The sequence below is a fragment of the Hakea prostrata genome, chromosome 4 (genome assembly GCF_041222555.1).
Source record: "Hakea prostrata isolate BN-2017 chromosome 4, UWA_Hpros_2, whole genome shotgun sequence".
Lineage (NCBI taxonomy): Eukaryota > Viridiplantae > Streptophyta > Magnoliopsida > Proteales > Proteaceae > Hakea > Hakea prostrata.
This window is the reverse complement of record NC_142603.1, coordinates 6696107-6713992: the sequence shown is the minus strand read 5'-3', so window position 1 is coordinate 6713992 and position 17886 is coordinate 6696107. Positions and strand designations below refer to the sequence as shown.

The 17886-nt window shown below is 39.1% G+C and overlaps 4 protein-coding genes across 4 annotated transcripts; 2 read left to right on the top strand and 2 right to left on the bottom strand.

The window, feature by feature from the left end:
- The first annotated feature begins 1234 nt into the window (after window positions 1-1234).
- Window positions 1235-4411, top strand: LOC149017454 (mechanosensitive ion channel protein 6-like). Its single transcript, XM_089152972.1, has 5 exons — window positions 1235-3033; window positions 3205-3328; window positions 3422-3715; window positions 3788-3990; window positions 4111-4411. The coding sequence occupies exons 1-5, from the start codon at window positions 1235-1237 to the stop codon at window positions 4409-4411; spliced, it is 2721 nt and encodes a 906-aa protein (XP_089009098.1).
- A 1596-nt stretch (window positions 4412-6007) lies between these two features.
- On the top strand, window positions 6008-7234 carry LOC149017453 (glutathione S-transferase-like). Its single transcript, XM_089151791.1, has 3 exons — window positions 6008-6323; window positions 6414-6462; window positions 6572-7234. Exons 1-3 carry the CDS (start codon window positions 6168-6170, stop codon window positions 7027-7029), a joined length of 663 nt encoding a protein of 220 aa, XP_089007917.1. The 5' UTR covers window positions 6008-6167; the 3' UTR covers window positions 7030-7234.
- Window positions 7235-8645: 1411 nt separating this feature from the next.
- On the bottom strand, window positions 8646-14453 carry LOC149017452 (thiosulfate sulfurtransferase 16, chloroplastic-like). The gene is made up of 7 exons (XM_089151790.1): window positions 14151-14453; window positions 13986-14072; window positions 13701-13814; window positions 13473-13546; window positions 11069-11145; window positions 10929-10982; window positions 8646-9151 (listed from the first exon to the last, which is right to left on the bottom strand). The coding sequence occupies exons 1-7, from the start codon at window positions 14360-14362 to the stop codon at window positions 9074-9076; spliced, it is 696 nt and encodes a 231-aa protein (XP_089007916.1). The 5' UTR covers window positions 14363-14453; the 3' UTR covers window positions 8646-9073.
- Window positions 14454-15944: 1491 nt separating this feature from the next.
- GGR (geranylgeranyl reductase) lies at window positions 15945-17574 on the bottom strand. The gene is made up of 2 exons (XM_089151789.1): window positions 17003-17574; window positions 15945-16826 (listed from the first exon to the last, which is right to left on the bottom strand). Exons 1-2 carry the CDS (start codon window positions 17342-17344, stop codon window positions 16113-16115), a joined length of 1056 nt encoding a protein of 351 aa, XP_089007915.1. The 5' UTR covers window positions 17345-17574; the 3' UTR covers window positions 15945-16112.
- Window positions 17575-17886: the final 312 nt, after the last annotated feature.

The window sequence follows — 17886 nt, the reverse complement described above, 5'->3', positions numbered from 1 at the left end:
ATAAAGTGCTAGAATCTTGAGAAGATCATCCCTTGTTGCTATGCAGAATAAGAAAATATGGTGTATGAGAATGTCATAGGTTTAGGTTTATTTGTAGCAGATCTTGGATTATACTCTCTCTGTCCATGAAGTCAAAGACCCTTTATAGTCCATTCACTAGAAATTTACTGCTTAGGATCTGAGTGTGGATCTTCTTTCTCAACAGGTAGAGGATTGTATTTCTCTTACATCTCTTACAATACATTTAGAAAGAAGGTCCACTTTGTCAGTATTTAAAAATATCTTCTTTCTTAAACATCTGGCATAGAATGTAAGGGGAGTATCTAGTTCTCCATTCCGAGGGGTAGAGGATCCCAACTCAAAGGACCCATATAAGAAATCTGTAGTATAGTGGATTCCGTATCAATAGCTTCTATACAAGGACAAGATAAAAAAAATAAAGATGGTTTAAAAATGTGAATTTCATATGAATAAGCTTTTACATCATTATACAAGGATAAATATGAATAGCCTCTATCTTTGTTGAGTCTGATTGTACCTTCCTAGTCTCCATGTTACATAATGTTCTAATCCTTCCCCGTTTTGAGTCCAATGGCCTCGTAGAGGATACTAGAAATGTTTTGTCTAACTCGCACTTTGAAGTCAGCCTTATTCCTAGAGCAGTTAATTTTCTAGTTAATGCTTGCCTTTGGCAAGTAAAACAAATTGGCGTAGTACTACTCAATGGCTTCTTGACTTTTGTATCCTTGATGCTTCTGAGTTTTCTTGTCGTCAGCTTTCAATAAATTTGATTCTTAACCCCCAAAAAAAAGAAAAAAAGTGTTAATCTCTTTTAGCAAAAACGAATTTACTCTACTCTCATAATATAATAACATGTCAAATTCCAATGCCAAATTTTAGAACGTTTCAATGTATATACGCATGCATGAATGCATCCGCAAATGTTCATCCATGTCACATCCCCAGCTTCGCCGCTTATCACGGCTATACGTTAAAAATCCTTACTTTTAACTTATCTCTGCAGTTTTGAGCTTCTATAACTACGCTTCTCTAAATTTCACACACCGTAAATTAAGAACCAAAAAAACTAAATAAACTTACTACTTTGATGATATAGTTCTCACTAGTGTAGGTGGGTGTGACTACCATTGAAGTTTATATGATACTGGCCTGACCTTCCCCATTCATAGATTCCATGAGAAACCCATTCAAATCTAACGGTTCCTACGAAAAAATGTCTTCGCATGAATCTCTTTCTGAAGAGAAACCCATACTTTCAATCTCCAATGACAATGACCATCACATTAAATCCGTCGATCCTTTCCAAGGTGCAGAGTTCGTCGTCAAGATTGATGGCAACAACGACAGTCCAGTTGCAAAACAAGTGTGGAGAGAACCCATAGATGATTTCTGGAAAGAAGGTAGCATGATGGCCAGAGATGGAAGCAATGTAGGTCAATATGAAGTTGGGCAAGATCCGCCATCAAAGTTGATTGGGCAGTTCTTAGATAGGCAGAAAGAATCAGGGGAGATGTTATTGGATATGGATTTGGAGATGGCAGAGCTACAGATTCAGAATGATCGAGGTTTACGACCCATTGCTGAGAGCCCAACAGATCAATTGTCTCGAGACCTCAAGGTTTCTTTCCAAGAACTTTCACGGAATCGCATTGAGATCTCCCCTGATCCTTCTCTGCCATTGTATGAAACAGAGGATGACTCGTCGGAGGATGAGAAGGAGAAGGAGAAGGAGAAGGAGAGGCAACACAATCAACAACTACCTCCACGCCCTCCCAGGTCTTCAGATTTGGATGGAACAAGTGCTGTGTTAAGATGTACTTCCAATGCTTCATATCGTCCAACTTCTGGCATGTTAAGGACCAGAACCAAGTCCAGATTGACTAATCCTGTTGAAGGATCACAACGGAAATCTTTCAGAAGCCCAAGTCCTCAGGTCAAATCAGGAATTTTGAAATCCGGTATTATATCAGGAAAGGTAGGTGATGAAGAAGAAGAAGATCCTTTCTTTCAGGAAGACATTCCTGAAGAATTTAGAAAAGGGAAAGTTAGTATATTAACAATACTGGAATGGATAAGTTTCATCATAATCCTTGCTGTCTTTGTTGCAAGTCTTATAGTTCCATGTTTAAAGAAGCAGCTTTTCTGGGGTCTTCATCTATGGAAATGGGAGATGTTGGTCCTAGTTCTCATCTGTGGAAGATTAGTCTCCGGTTGGGGAATTCATTTCGCTGTGTTCTTCATTGAACGCAATTTCCTGTTGCGCAAAAGGGTTTTGTATTTTGTTTATGGGGTGAAGAAAGCTGTCAGGAATGCCATTTGGCTGGGGCTTGTTCTCATTGTTTGGTATTTAATGTTGGATGCAAAGGTGCAACATGACAAGAAGACTGCCATATTATCGTATGTGACTAAGATTTTGGTTTGCTTCTTGGTGAGTACTATGATATGGTTGGTGAAGACTCTTTTAGTTAAGGTTCTTGCTTCTTCATTTCACATGAGCACTTATTTTGATCGAATTCAAGATTCACTCTTCAATCAGTATGTGATTGAGACACTTTCTGGAGCTCCTTGGATTGAAATTCAACAAACACAAGAAGATAATGAAAGGTGTATAGCAGAGGTTCAGCAGTTACAGGAAGCAGGGGTAACCATTCCGGCTGATCTTAGAGCTGCTTGTACTTCAATTCGAAGTGGTATGGTTAATGGCAGTGGAAGGTTACAGAGGAATTCTCCAAGTCCTGCTAAAAGCTTTAAGTTTTCTGGTCCAGTTTCTAAGAATCTGGATGAGGGGATCACGATTGATCACCTGCATAAATTGAACCAAAAGAACATCTCTGCTTGGAACATGAAGAGATTGATGAATATAGTTCGGGTTGGAGTCTTGTCAACTTTGGATGAAAGGATACAATCAACACATCATGGGACTGAGGAATCAAATACACAGATCAGAAGTGAATGTGAGGCAAAAGTTGCTGCAAAGAAGATTTTCCGAAATGTGGCCAAACGCAACTCCAAGTAAATCTTTTGTTCCTTCCTTCTACTTTTTTTTATTCCTTAGTTTTTTCTGCTCTTGAATTATTCCCATTTTCGCTCCATATATGTATGTTCATCTTCTGCAGATCGTGTATATCTGTCCCTTACCATTGATCTTGAAAAAGCATAGCTCAGGGCCTTTTTCTGTTACAGGTACATTTACCTAGTGGATCTTATGCGTTTCATGAGAGAAGATGAAGCTCTTAAAACCATGAGCCTCTTTGAAGGAGCAAACGATACCAAGAGAATTAGCAAGTTTTCTCTCAAGAACTGGGTGGTAAATTTCTTCTTCCCAACTTGAAACAACTGTAAGTGGATGTTTGAAAGAAAGATCACCAGTGTTAAATGTGTAACATCTGTTGAATCTCAGGTTAATGCCTTCAGAGAAAGAAGAGCTCTTGCCTTGACATTGAATGACACAAAAACTGCTGTAAACAAACTTCATCATATGCTAAATGTCATCGTAGTGATCATCATCATTATTATCTGGCTTCTCATATTGGGAATTGCCACAAGCCATTTTTTCGTCCTGATTAGCTCCCAGGTTCTACTTGTGGTGTTCATCTTTGGAAACACCTGCAAGTCTGTATTCGAATCAATAATTTTCTTATTTGCAATGCACCCATTCGATGTTGGTGATCGTTGTTTGGTGGATGGAGTTCAGGTACGACATCAAACTCAAACTCGTTATGTGTGCTTTTGGAATTCTTATGAACTTCAGCATTTTTGTTTGTAGATGGTAGTAGAAGAGATGAACATCTTAACTACTGTGTTCCTGAGGTATGACAACTTGAAGATCACATACCCAAACACCCAACTTGCTATGTTGCCTATTTGTAACTTCTACCGCAGTCCTGACATGGGAGATAGCATTGATTTCTGTGTTCATGTTTCTACTCCACTCGAGAAAATTGCTATGATGAAACAGAGAATATTAAGGTATAAAGCTCAAAAAACTTCCCCTTTTTCTTTTAATCTTTTTGCAAGTGAAACCTCCCTCTTACATTTTGCTGAAATAGATTTCGATCAAATGGTTCTGTTGGTTGTGTGTTCATTCAGGTATACTGATAAGAAGGAGGACCATTGGTGTCCCGGTTCCATGGTTGTGCTAAGAGATGTTGAGGACATGAACAGACTAAAGATATCAGTATGGGTAACACACAGAATTAATCATCAGGACATGGGAGAACGGTGGTTGAGGAGGGAACCTTTAGTAGAGGAGATCATAAAAACTCTTAAGGAGCTTGACATCGAATACCGAATGCTACCAGTTGATGTCAATCTCAGAAACATGCCCAACATGACTTCTACACGCCTTCCATCTACATGGACTACATGTGGAAACCAAGGCAATTACTGATCTTGTAGCAGCACTGATCATCCTGATATTTATACACTGGGGACAAGAACAACATGCTTTCATATCCAAAGAGGGTCAAGGTTAAATCATATAAAGTACAACACTGGGGAGAGTTTGAGAGCCTGATGAGGATGGGAAAGGGTATCTTGGGTTTCTTTGCTCTGCCTTTCTGAAGGGTTCTTTGCCACTCGCAAATCCAAACACACACCCACTCCTAACTTCCTTTTCTTTCCATTAAAATTGTACATTGCTGTGATTTTTGTGTTTTCTCTGTCACCATAATCTTCTCTCTGTACTAATTTTCTGTGGGATGAGCTCTGATATTTTACTGTTAAAGGAAAATGGCATCTCCAATAGAAAGGTGTCAAAACAAATAAAAATAAAAATTTGTCTAGTTTCAGACCGTTGGATTAGAATCAAACAGAAGTCGGAGCATTTAGCTTAATATTCTTCCCTGCAAAGAAATAATTGGTCAGTCCCCCAAGATTTCAATACCTTTATTTTTTAAACTACACCGTAGACATTCCCTTATTTCCATCCAGCATCTTAAGTCTCCCATTTTTCAAAAAATGTCATTATCTCTTCATCGAACCTTGCAGAATGATTTAACCACAATGGAACTTTACTGAATCGTATGAAATTTGACCCAATTTCAGATAGGTAAAATCTCTCTTCGCTTACAACCAAATTTGACCCAATTTCAAATAGGTAAAATCTCTGTTCGCTTACAACCGGCTCAAAAGAAAAGAGGAATGACCTTTCCTTTCCCTATGGGATAAGAAAATCATGCTCGAAATAGAATAGTCTTATTATTTAGTATTTTTATTTTTCAATCAAGATTATTATACAAAAATTTTTTAAAATAATTATTTTACCATCCATTATTGATCAAATAATCTATTTTTCCATGTTTAAATGATCAATGCTTATATTTTCTTCTTCTTTGATCAGGTGATTCTTTAAATGTGATTCTTTAAATGTGATTCAATAGATCAGGTGATTCTTTAAATGTGATTCTTTAAATGTGATTCAATAGATCACCCAACTTACTGTGATAAAATGGTCACTACGTGATCTACTAGAAGATAATTTGTTATTATGAGGTGAATTTGATGGGTGTGTATCTTTACACCACCCAGGGGAGATTAACACAACAGCTGATTTTTTAGTGAGTCGTGAATACTAAACACAGATTGTGTGTCATGTGAATGTCTACGTGACATTGTAAATGAAGATGCTCGTGAACACGTTTATTATCTTATGTTACTTTTTAATTTTAATATAACATCAAGGTCCTTTTATAATAATAATAATAATAATAATAATAATAATAATAATAATAATAATAATAATAATAATAATAATAATAATAATAATAATAATAATAATAATAATAATAATAACATGATTCAAATAGTGGGGCCCAATCTTGGAATAGGTTGGACGTGGCTTATGGCCCACCACCCAACTCCATCTCCCTCTTGGACCAAGCCCATTATGATGACAACCACGCTTCTCTTGAAACTATCGAGCCCATCTGTCAGAACCATAATTTGTTAAATATTGTCCAGTCTCCCGTAAAATATTAAATAGAAAAACTAGTGTTCGACATATTACTGTTGAAGATAAAGTCTTCTGGATTGGTTCCTTTCCCATCTTTTCCACCCTGCAAGTTAAGGTCAAGCTAAGAACAGATACGCGGAGGATAGATCTTTTGAGGAACCACAAGCAGATCACCGCTTCGCAAGGAGTTCTAATGGCGACGACGCCTGTGAAAGTGTATGGACCACCCATGTCCACAGCCGTGGCGAGAGTTTTGGCTTGTCTCCTCGAGAAAGATGTCCAGTTTCAGCTCATAAACGTCAACATGGCTAAAGGTGAACACAAGAATCCTGGTTACCTCAAGATTCAGGTGCGAGAATGCATCACCAACCAGGATTTTGATTTAGTTTCATTTTTTATCTCCTTTCTCTTATGGGTTTTTTTTGGGTCTGCGTTGCAGCCGTTCGGTCAAGTTCCTGCTTTCCAGGATGAAGACATCTCTCTATTTGGTTTGGCTTCTTTGTCCTCCCTTTTTTTCTAATCTAGTCAATTTCGTCTGAATCTGGAAATGCTAACAAAATTAAGCTTAGGAAATTGATGGTTCTGCTTGGGTCACAGAATCAAGAGCGATATGTCGTTACGTATCTGAAAAGTATTCGAAGCAGGGGAACAAGGGTTTGTTTGGAAACAATCCGCTGGAGAAGGCTTCAATTGATCAGTGGCTGGATGCTGAAGGGCAAAGCTTTCACCCACCGAGCGGTGCTCTGGTGTTCCAACTTGCCTTTGCGCCACGAATGAACATCAAACAAGACGAGAACATTATCAGGCAGAACGAGGCCAAGCTCGCGAAGGTGCTTGATGTATACGAGCAGAGGCTAGGGGAAAGTCGTTTCTTGGCTGGTGATGAGTTCTCCCTTGCTGATCTTTCTCACCTACCCAATGTTCAGTACTTGATAAATACTGAAAAGGGCCAGTTACTTACGGAGAAGGAAAACGTAGGAAGATGGTGGGAGGAGATCTCCGGTAGGGATTCATGGAAGAAAGTGGTTGAGATGCAGAAACCCACCCCTGCTTAAAATGGTGGGTAGAATGGTTTTTTTCCCCTTTTCGCTCAAGTTTTGTACTCTTTATCTTTAACTTGACGGTGTCAGTTCCATTGATCCAATCATTCAAGCCAACTGTTCGACGAAAGTCCTAATTTAGGAATTACTTTACACCCTAATATCTTGTCTGGCCTAGTTTGGTGATGCAATGATGTATTTCGTTATCCTGGTTGATTAATTCGGCTCTTAGCTAACTATTATCCCCAGCATGTCTGCGATTCCCAGTGGTAACTGGGAGAATTCCAATCGGTTGCCACACCTATTGAGGTACAACAAATGTTCAGTGGAGAATTATAGAAACAGCCCAGATAAAGGAAACAGCAACAATAACAACAACGTTTCTAAGTTAGAGAAGTTCACAACTTTTTGTTCAGTGGAGGATTATAGAAGCAGCCCAGATAAAGGAAACAGCAACAATAACAACAACGTTTCTAAGTTAGAAAAGTTTCACAACTTTTTGAACAAAAGAATTGAAGAAGACAGAACGGAAGTGATATTCTTCCATATGGTTTACAAACAAATGTTAAACCCACGAACCAGTGTCTGCAGCTTCACAAAAGTTCGCAAGGCTTGGTATGCTCGTCTCGCCTGTTGATTTTTAGGAAGACAAAAGAATGTTAAAGAATTAATCAAATGAGCTGAACTAGCAATATGTAAGAGTGAAGCAATTAAGAGTTTCGGTTTTTCTTACCAGATGAGCCCTGAAAAAGGCTTGGATCTTGATAGCAGCGAGGTCCTCCTCGATCAGTAATAACTCCTGCATGGATGAAAATGAACCATCACTGGCAGCATCGCCAACGTCGTCATCGTCAACACCAGGAGTAACTTCCTTGGAATTTTTGCTTTGTTCTTTGTCCTTCTTCTCTTTACCTTCATCCTCTTGCTCGTTCAAAATGGTTTCCTTGGTCTTTGTGGGTTCATCTTTGTGCTCGCTCAAAATGGTTTCCTTGATCTTGGTGGGTTCATCTTCGTGCTCGCTCAAAATGGTTTCCTTGATCTTTGTGGGTTCATCGTTTTCCTTGTTCTTGGTGGGGTGGAAAACAATAACTGCAACCTCTTTTGAATCGGGAAGTTGTTCTTTGGTTTTCTCGTTTTCCTCCTCCGGCTCATTCGCGAAGGATTCAGTATCGTTTGTGTGGTTGAAGACAATAATTGTTTCGTTGGAAGATGATTTATGACTCCACCTCCTCTTTACAGCTCCAACCCAATTACACCGTACGCCATTGATGCTGCTAGCTCTCTTAAGAGAATCTGAAGATCTCCCGAACCTGAAACTCCTTCGAACAGCTACAACCCAATTCTTGTGCACATTCATTGCAACACAATTACGACTCAGACGCATCTTTCTTGGTTCTCTGTCTTGCTGTAACTTAATGCAGGGCAGAGAACTAGAGAAAATCGTGTTGAAGGATGGAAATGTGCTCTTCATGTACACAAAGATTGAGTTTATTGTGTGCATCCCTGCTAGACAGGGAGATAAAAGAACGTGATGGGATGTCTTATTTTCCTGTGAGTTTAAGGTATTCCACCACGCAGGGCGGCAGAAGCCATGAAGGCATCATTGAAGCCGACCATTTGAATATTTGAATGAGTGGCCTATCAGCTTTAGCTCCCTTACATTTCATACGATAACACAGTCCTTTTTTTTATTTCTATTTTTCTTATTCCTCTTTTCTTTGACTCTCCCTTTTCTCTCCCTTCTTTGTGGAGAAGCTTCAACAACCAAGGCAAATCAATTCACCTACCTAAGGATTTACAGTAATCAAGGATGGAGGGAAAAAGGCATCTGGTATTCTCTTTAAATACTTCCTTTCTGGTGATTTTTGCTACACCAACTAAATACTCCTATTAAAGATAAGATCTCAAATTCAGAAAGTATCTGAACTTGAACACCGCTGCCCAATAATACTAAGATGTACTCTTCAATCTTCAAGCCTACAGAATTGAAACCGACGTTGTTGTTTTCGAGTGTATTATCCAAATTGCGACTTCTTTTGGGAATTTTCAGAAAGATCAACTATTCTTCGCTTGTAGGTAGCCCACTCTGTACCCATGCAGAATATCCACCACCGACATCAGTGATTCCAGTAAAACCCTGCACACATGAAAATTTACCATCAAATGAAAGAGAAAATCTGAACAAAGAAGTAGGACTAGGAATTAGGTCTTTCATCTTGAAGATATGCAAAATGAAAAGCCTACGCCAGGTCCTCCAACAGGAAGGAACTTGACCGTGAAAAACAAGTGCCATTCAGAACATTATAAATTGAACTCAATCCCCAAGTTTGTATTGTTAGCAACCAGCTTTTTAGTTCCCCAGAAATTCCAAATTGAATGCTACAAACAACATAACTTATGCAGGAAAGGCTGGCCGGCCAGTCCTTCGAGGATTATATGATCTGGCTACATACAAATAGCAACAGATCCTCATTGCTTGCAGTGATAAAAAAATCTGGTTTTCTTTGGTGAAATGTCTTCTGGATAAAATGTTCTCAGGATATTCCCTATTTTTCCAATACAAATCATATCCTGATGTCTTTATGTTTACTACCACTTGAGCATCTCACAGTCAGAAGCAACATGCAACCTAAACCTGCTAGAGTCCACTGCTTCCTTTCACGAACAAGCATTGTATTTAAGCTTCCATTCACGTTAAAGTTTCTAACCTGCCTTCTTCACATGTTTGTTTCAGACTGGTTTAAATCCTTCTGCAGTTACCAAAAAGTTATAGTGATGAATGATCTCTCATCAGAAACCAAAATTTTCTAATGGCCTAAAGCAACCATCCAGTGATCTGCCGATTAAAACTGTCATGAACACTAACCAAAACTGGCCATCACAATTACACAACCCAGACACGTTGGTTGTGGAGTTGACCACCCCACAAACCTGATTAGCTTGAAGCAGCTGGCTAATTTTTTTAACGCGAGAGGTAATGAGAAGAATTATAGAATGGATTGCAATTATGCCTAGATCATGGATAAGTGGAAATTTTATTGGTAAGACCTCTTCAATTGTAGCTAGTATCTTATTATGAATAATTCCAACAAGTGTTTTGGGTCAAGTGAATGTGGACCTAAACACACTTGGTCAACAGGCTTGCTTAGAGTATATAAAGCCACAATCCAGCCCGACCAAACTCTGCAGCCTGATCTCCAGCTCACCTCATTTTCATAATCCCAATTCAATATGTTTTTCTCCCTTCATTTCTTACTGAGGTGAGGGTGAGGGTGGGGTTGGGGGAGGTACATGGAGGTCACAAATTGTAACCTGAGTAATAACTTTGTTGGTACCATAGACCTATATGAGGTTAGCTTTAAAAAAAATATATTTATTCATGAATAGCATGTCCAAAGTTTGACTCTAGGATGCTCACATTCTCCAGAAGCAACCACTTCATATTGAAGGTATGGAAGAAGCAACTAGATTAGATGGGGCCCATTGGGTGGTGTAAGCTGTTACTTGATTTTTTGTTATAATAGCCTGATAAGGAAATTTGATAATCAGAGCACTGTGTCTGACCTGGTTTATTCCTGATCTCATGCATCACAGTACTGCAAGTGTGTGTGGGTTCAATTTTGTGAAATCCATGCAAAACCATAGGATTTGGTTAGATGTCTGTAGGACTGACTGGTGGAGATTTTTCTTGTCTCTAGTATAAATAGAGTTTTTTTTTTTTTGGGTAGAATATTAGTATAACCAGAGTTGCTAGAGTAAAAGAATGTATAGATGTACCAAATAATATGGTTTAACAGTTTGACAACGGAATATAACTTTGGCACAATTGCAATAGAAGTCTGTTTGATAGTTTGACAATGTAGGGTAGGTTTTCCATGAGGAGGGAAAATATTTATGTCAAGATTATTACTTACTGCATTTACAAGTTCAGCAGCAGCCATGAGTGACCGCCTCCCCTTCTGGCATCCCTGTGAAGGAAGCACATTAGCATTACTTTGAAAGCCATTATCCTGAACTTCAAAATATGCATAATACTTCTGGATTTCTGACTTACAACAACAATCTCAGTGTCCTTCCCAAAATTTGAGGATACTTCCGCTACAAATTTCGGGTTTTTTGTCATTTCTGGGTCTACATAGAGACAAGCACTTCATCAGATATTTATCTAGTAATAATTGGAGGGAAATAAATGTTTTGAATAATAAACGAACATATACTGATATGATGTACTATACTTTTCTGATTTGCTCTGTTCAAGGCTTCAAGCAAGGGAATCCTATGTATATATATATGATTTACTTGTCTGGTGTGATCTGTTCAGCAAGGGGTTTGTTCTACTCATACATTTAGGTGGCCATAAAGAAACACCAATAGATGGTGGAAATTTAAATAGACCTTCCCCACCTTTTGTTTATTATCAACAGGAAAATTAGGTCCTTGTCTCTCTTTCTCAATGAACAAAGAAACCTAAAGCAAATTGCTCTGACACCCAAAAACACAGGCATTATTGCATTGACACCCCTTTTTTAAGTTTCAAAAACTTGTGTCCTCTTTTCTTTTAGAATGGCTAGTATTAGAGACAAAAAAACCATTATACCTCTCCACAAACAGTCAGAACTAAAATAAAAAGACCATTATACCCTCCTCTATTTCAGTAGTAATGCTGAAATCCAATCCAATCCAATCCAATCCTGATCTGCCCTGGCTTGATACCCAGCACCTTAGGTATAAGGGAATCTGATGATAAATTTGTATTTGGATTCCCCTTGACAAGTTTAACCAATATGGGCTTCTCATGATCCACAAGATTAAAGCAATCTGCACACTTGAAAATCCCCTTATTTGTGTGACAAACCAGAATAATCTTCTTCAGATATCTTTTTCTTCACCTTTGAAATTTTAAGATCTAAAGACTTGGTTCAAAAAAAACAAAATCGGCATTCTGATTGTTTCACTGCTGCTAAATCTACTAAAAGAATCTTTCACAAAATTCAAGAGTGAAATCAGAGGTTTTCAAAAGGGTTATTGGGGATATTGAAGAACAGAAAGAGAGGGTTTCAATTCTAGTTGCATTCAAGCTATACAATTCTGGAAGCTATGTCCCCATCTTTGCAATGACATCAGAACAGGGATCTTTCACCCTATAAAAAAAATAGTTAGAAGTGCAATTCCCATCAAAGTTTGAAACTCAGCAAAGATTCACATCATCCTCAGCTATACATCTGCTATCCACTACTACAATTTGAAACCCATCAAAGATTCACATCATTCCCAACATACTCATGCTCACTGCAACTGAAGTTAGAAACTGATAAATGTTTATTCTTTTTCCTTTCTTCTTTTCTTGTTCTTGACTTTCTCTTTGTTGAATAGAGTCATTTCATGATTGTTCTCTAACAAGTAAGGGCTGAAGCGATTTCATATCCCTTTTCAGTGCTATTCATTTTTTTCACTTAATCCAAGAGATTTTAGATTCTTCATCTCAGAAGAATTTCCTGGAAACCTAGGTGTTGGATCACTTGGGATCTCATATTCTGAGTCCAGATAATGTTTCTTTCTCTTATGCATTTTATCACTTCTGGGCAGCAAACATTTGCTTCAGAGCTTTGTCAAATTTTTGTTCAATTCCTATCAATCTGCCAGAAGCACAATTCATCAAGGAAAACTATAAATTCTTTAGTTCCATTAAGAAAAAATGTAAAACAGTGATAAATTGGGAAATTGAGGCACTTCTACTGCAAGGTTAGAACAGAGATGCTATAAGTTGATCACAGATTGAAGGAGCAGATTTATCAGTACATGTGAAGGAAATCAACTTAGAACACTTTTGTTGTCACCACGAAAACTGAAATCGGGGAAATGTTACAGTATTGAAGAGGCCATTAGACGAACAAAGTCACATATAACAAAAATGGAAGACAATAGATTAGGGGAAGTCACAATTCCATAGTTTGTTGAGAAGGTTTTATAATTGATAGAAATGAAACTAATGTAAGTTAGGAAATTTCAGAAGCTATTTGAGAAGAACTTGCTTCTTAGCGACAGTTGCAATACTAAGTAAAATAAACATCCAGAGCAAAGAAGCAAATAGAGGAGTATTTTCTATTTAACCCAAAAAAGAAGAAGAAGAAAAAAAGGACCAGTTGCCGCTGCATAATGCCTTGTTATGTTTCTTATTTAGGTCCAGTTTGTCCACCAGAGGCAGAGGGATTAAAATATCAGAAGGATTGATATAGAAAATGCATCATGCTAGAGGAACTAAGCAAGAGATGGAACCCCAGAGATCCAGGAAATATTTAGTAATAGGCATTACCCAACCCGCAAACTTCAACGATTTTTAGATAAAACGGCTTTACATATAAAATGGCAAATTACAAAGGGGAAGCTGATTTCCTGCACCATATTATTCATATTTAAGCTAAAGAACGACTAACGAGAATAATTTAATGGATACTCACCAGCTCCGGCTCTTAACAAGTAGGGCACGTTTACAGCCCCTGAAGGATGACCAGCGCTAAACTCTTCAGAAGTCCTACAAAATCAAAACCCAAACTAACAATTCAACCTCGACATTGAGGCTGTAGGTTCTATCTGTTTTGTTAATGCAGAATCGAACAGGCATATAGAATTTCCAACACTCCTTCGTTAAGAAGTGAGATTTGGTATGAGATTCAATTAGCAGTTACCTGACATCCAAATACCGGTGCCCTGCTTGAAGAAGCTCGTACGCGACACGGACGGGGACAGAATTTGGGACAGCGTTTGATTCTGAATTATTTCTTGCAGCATTTGTAATGAACCTGCGTCGTGAACATCAAAGGAAATAGTTGTTATTCATTTGATTGTTTCAGGGAAGATATATACACTTAGGAGATTGGGAAGAAAGACAAACAACATGCATGCAGATTATCCAAAAACCCTAGGACCACAACATTCACATTCTCGATTTCGTTTGAATCCATTACAAGTACCTGCAAGTAGAGCTCCTGTTTATGATCCCATCGGAGTATATCGTCGGGAAGTGAGACAGAGGAGCTGTGACATCTGAAGACAAGTGGCTGCAAAAGCGTAAGACGTAGAATTAGATTTCAATTACACGATAAACTTGACGTAATGATGATTCAGATGAAGATGACCTGAAATTGAGATTAAGAGGACGAAGAACACGAGGCAATGCAGAGCGAGCATAGCAAGCGATAGCCATTTGTTTGTCGCCTTGCTGTGATGGCTTTCTCTTCTTCTCTCTGAGTTCCGCATTTGAAGGCCGAAATCCGAGCAAATTTAACGATGGATTAGGAATTTGAATTTCCGAACTAGGAAGCTTGAGATTCTGCGTGAAAATCGCCATTAATGTTCTGCCCGCGTTTCTCGACTATGTTGATATGTTCAGTTCAATAACGTTACAACTCACGACAGGATAAAGATTGTTTTTTTAAACCCGTTTTCTGAGAGTGAAGGATTTATATATTTTCGCGATAAGGAAGCTCAACAGTCGACACTTGTGGACGATACGTGTGGTATCCCTATTTCTATCTATCTATATACAAAAAGTATCTTTAAAATTTAACAATTCTGATGCAATAATCATCCAATGTCTATTTATGTTTTAAAAGAATAAATTGCATTGTAACTCGAAAATAGATGTCTTAAAGCATGGATACCCATTTTAAATATAGAGACTTCGAAATTTAATTTTCACTGGATATATTTGTTTAATTTTTCACTATAAACCATTCAAATACTGTTTATTATCGAAATATTTTTTAAATTTAAAGAAAATAAATAATGATTTAACTGTTTTTATTAATAAATTGGACAAATATATCTAATAAACATAAAATGGGGTGTCAGTGCTTTTAAGATGTCCGTCTATATTGGAGTGTTAGTGCAATTTGTTCTTTTTAAAACCACCAAAAGAAAATTAAAGTGCTTTTTTTAATTTTTATTTATTTATTTTTGAAACTGAGGTTCATCCGGACCAGCTTGCACACACCACATATAGATGGTTTTTCTTCACAATTTTGCATAGATCTTCCTTTGGACGGTTATTCTTTGAAGTAGGCTTTTCTTGGGTAATGGAAATGAGATTTCATTGAGTTTCAATCAAGGGCATAATTTTGTAAATTTGAAATCTTAAGACCCTTGAATATAAAACAAAAAGAATAAAATTATAATTATAATTTATCTCTTTGATATAATAAGATCCAAATAGCATACATGGTACAATCTTAACCATTGCACCATAAGGGTATTTTAGTTATCAAAATTATGATTCGTCTTTTTTTTTACCCACACCAAAGGGCGGGAAAAAACGGAAGCAAAGCCAAGGGACCAAAGCGAGCCAGGAGCGGAATGGGCCGGAAGCGGCCACCAACGACGGCCCTCCGGGCGGGCAACAGTGTTCCACCTAGAAACATAAACAAAGGAGCATCAGGAGCACAACATCACCGTGGAGGGGGGAGGATCCCCATAAGTAGTGGACAAGCCGAAGGACCAAATGCCGGCCCCCTCACCAAAGAAAGAAGCCGACGCCCGCCCGGGCCCCCCCAAGAGGGGAAAAAAAAAAACGGGGGCAAACAGGGCCCATGGATCCCTCGACAAACCCAACCCAGAGCGCAGCGGCATCCCAGACGACCGGGGGGGGGAGCGGGGAGGCGAGGTGTTGCTACTGCCAGGGTACCCCAAAGGAGAAGATAACATCAGGTCCTGAGCCCAAAGCCAGCTGTGACCCACCTCAAGGATCCTAGATGCCGCTAAGTTTCATTTCTGGCGCCAAAGGAACCAACCTATAAAGGCATGCCGATTGTACCATCAACTCTCCTAAATTATGATTTGTCCTTCGTTATTTCTAAAAACAACAGGAGCCATATACAAAGAGGAACTTTTTATAGACTAAAAGTGAGATAGACCAAACTTTAGGGTCGAGACCCAAATTTTATCTAGCATAAGGAAAAATATATATATATGACAAAAGGGAAATACGCAACCAAGATTACAAAAATCATTATTCCTTTCATCCAATGCATTTTCATTACCAATTTTTCAATTGCGTCCCCGAAGGACCAATCGTGTAAATGTCCAAATCACACAGTGCAAAACTAGGAAGGAGAAGAAGAAGAAGAAGAAAATGATTTATCGACAGATAGTCTTGAATCTTCAACACCGATGGCGAAATGCCTGTCGACGGCATAATCGACGAAAGTGTACAGCGGCATCACGCCCTCTCCATACTTGGAAAGCGCATCGACCTCCCGTTTTGCTCTTCCTCGAAGCTCTTCGGCCAATTCCAAAGCTCTCTCCGTCCCAAACACGCCGGCATAGCTCTTCCCCTTCTTCTTCCACACTTGTCCTTCTTCCCTGTTCGCCTTCTCTTCAAGAACATCATCCACCACCTGATAAAGAACTCCCACCGCACGCCCGTACCTCCTCAGCCTTTCGATCTCATCTTCCGCCGCTCCACCCAGCAGAGCGCCGCAGACGGCGGAGCATTCTGCCATCTCCCCGAACTTCTTCTCGTGGACGAATTCGATGGAGGCGTCCTCACCTTTCAGATCTAAAAACTGACCCGCCGCCATTCCGGTAGATCCAACGGCGCGGGCGATCTCGGCCACCACACGGAGGAGGCGGTTCTCTGGGACAAGCTCCGGCGGTGTTTGAGAAACGATGTGACGGAACCCCAACGGAAAGAGAGCATCGCCTGCGAGGATCGCCATGTCAACGCCGTAAACTGCGTGGTTTGTTAGCCGGCCTCGGCGGACTAGATCGTCGTCCATGCACGGCAAGTCGTCATGGATCAGAGAAGCAGCGTGAACCTTCAAATTGTTTATTTTTGGTTAGAAAATCAATTCCATGCCTAACAAATTCAAGATATGCAAGTTCTCAAATGAATCACATATTCGAATTTCAAGAAACTTAAATTCAGTAAGGAAACCCTAATTTATAGTTTCTAATTAAGGGAGATGGATTTGAATTCGATTGAGAGGGATACCATCTCTAGGGCACAGGCAGTGGGGAAGGCAGCACGGCGATCACCTCCAAAGAGTTCGCAAACAGCTACACACATGACGGGAGGAGCGCGCTTAGCACCTTCGGCGAGAACTGAGTATCGCATGGACTCGTAGATCTGTTCCGGGTATTTTATTGGGATTGCTTCGTCAAGCTTCGGATTAATCTCCTCGATTAAGTTTGTCCAGTAGCTACGAAGATCAAATTTTGGTGAAGACATCGCGAGCGAGGCAGAGCAGCGAAAGTGCTTTACGCTTGGGCGTTTCTTAGGGATTGTTAGATTTGTAGGAGATGAGGAGACGAAAGTAGATAAGGCCATCATCATCGCTTCCACTTCTCACACTTCTTTTACTTCAAAACCCAGGGTGTCTCAACTGGAATTGGCTTAGAATCTCACAGCGCTAGTTTTCTCTGGATGAAATTGGTTGGTCTCTGTCTATTCGACGAAATGTCTAGCCGAGGTTGAGTGCAAATGTGAACTCACAGTTAAGCGTGAAATGTCCGTAAGGAGAGTCAAGAGTTGAAGAACCTTATAACTACTGCTGCTCCTGTGTGAAGCCTATCTTGGTTGCAGATTTGGGCCCAAGAAAAGACAAAAGATTTACTGTAAATTACGGAAGCTACCAGACCCCTTGTCCGTGCCTTCCCTATTATTAAATACAAATGAAAGCAATATTTGCTACCTAAAAACCAAAGCCGTAGCAGAAATGTTATCATAAAATGGAATACCAATATAACAAAAATGGTAAGTTGGAACCAAAATTCATATATGACATGAAATGTGATGAGATGATTTGATCAATTTGATGTTGATTTTTTCTTTTCTTTTCCGTGGTAGAAAATCTATTAATTCTAATGGAGAGGCCG

Bases quoted from the DNA above. Each gene is read 5' to 3' on its own strand.
- LOC149017454 (XM_089152972.1), top strand. From the start codon at position 1,235: ATGTCTTCGCATGAATCTCTTTCTGAAGAGAAACCCATACTTTCAATC. The intron at 3,329-3,421 runs GTAAATTTCTTC...GTTGAATCTCAG, and splicing joins TTTCTCTCAAGAACTGGGTG to GTTAATGCCTTCAGAGAAAG. The intron at 3,991-4,110 runs GTATAAAGCTCA...GTGTTCATTCAG, and splicing joins ATGAAACAGAGAATATTAAG to GTATACTGATAAGAAGGAGG.
- LOC149017453 (XM_089151791.1), top strand. From the start codon at position 6,168: ATGGCGACGACGCCTGTGAAAGTGTATGGACCACCCATGTCCACAGCC. The intron at 6,324-6,413 runs GTGCGAGAATGC...TCTGCGTTGCAG, and splicing joins CTGGTTACCTCAAGATTCAG to CCGTTCGGTCAAGTTCCTGC. The intron at 6,463-6,571 runs GTTTGGCTTCTT...CTTGGGTCACAG, and splicing joins TGAAGACATCTCTCTATTTG to AATCAAGAGCGATATGTCGT.
- LOC149017452 (XM_089151790.1), bottom strand. From the start codon at position 14,362: ATGGCGATTTTCACGCAGAATCTCAAGCTTCCTAGTTCGGAAATTCAA. The intron at 14,073-14,150 runs GTCATCTTCATC...ACGCTTTTGCAG, and splicing joins CCTCTTAATCTCAATTTCAG to CCACTTGTCTTCAGATGTCA. The intron at 9,152-10,928 runs GTAAGTAATAAT...TCATGTGTGCAG, and splicing joins CTGCTGAACTTGTAAATGCA to GGTTTTACTGGAATCACTGA.
- GGR (XM_089151789.1), bottom strand. From the start codon at position 17,344: ATGATGATGGCCTTATCTACTTTCGTCTCCTCATCTCCTACAAATCTA. The intron at 16,827-17,002 runs GTATCCCTCTCA...AACAATTTGAAG, and splicing joins CTGCCTGTGCCCTAGAGATG to GTTCACGCTGCTTCTCTGAT.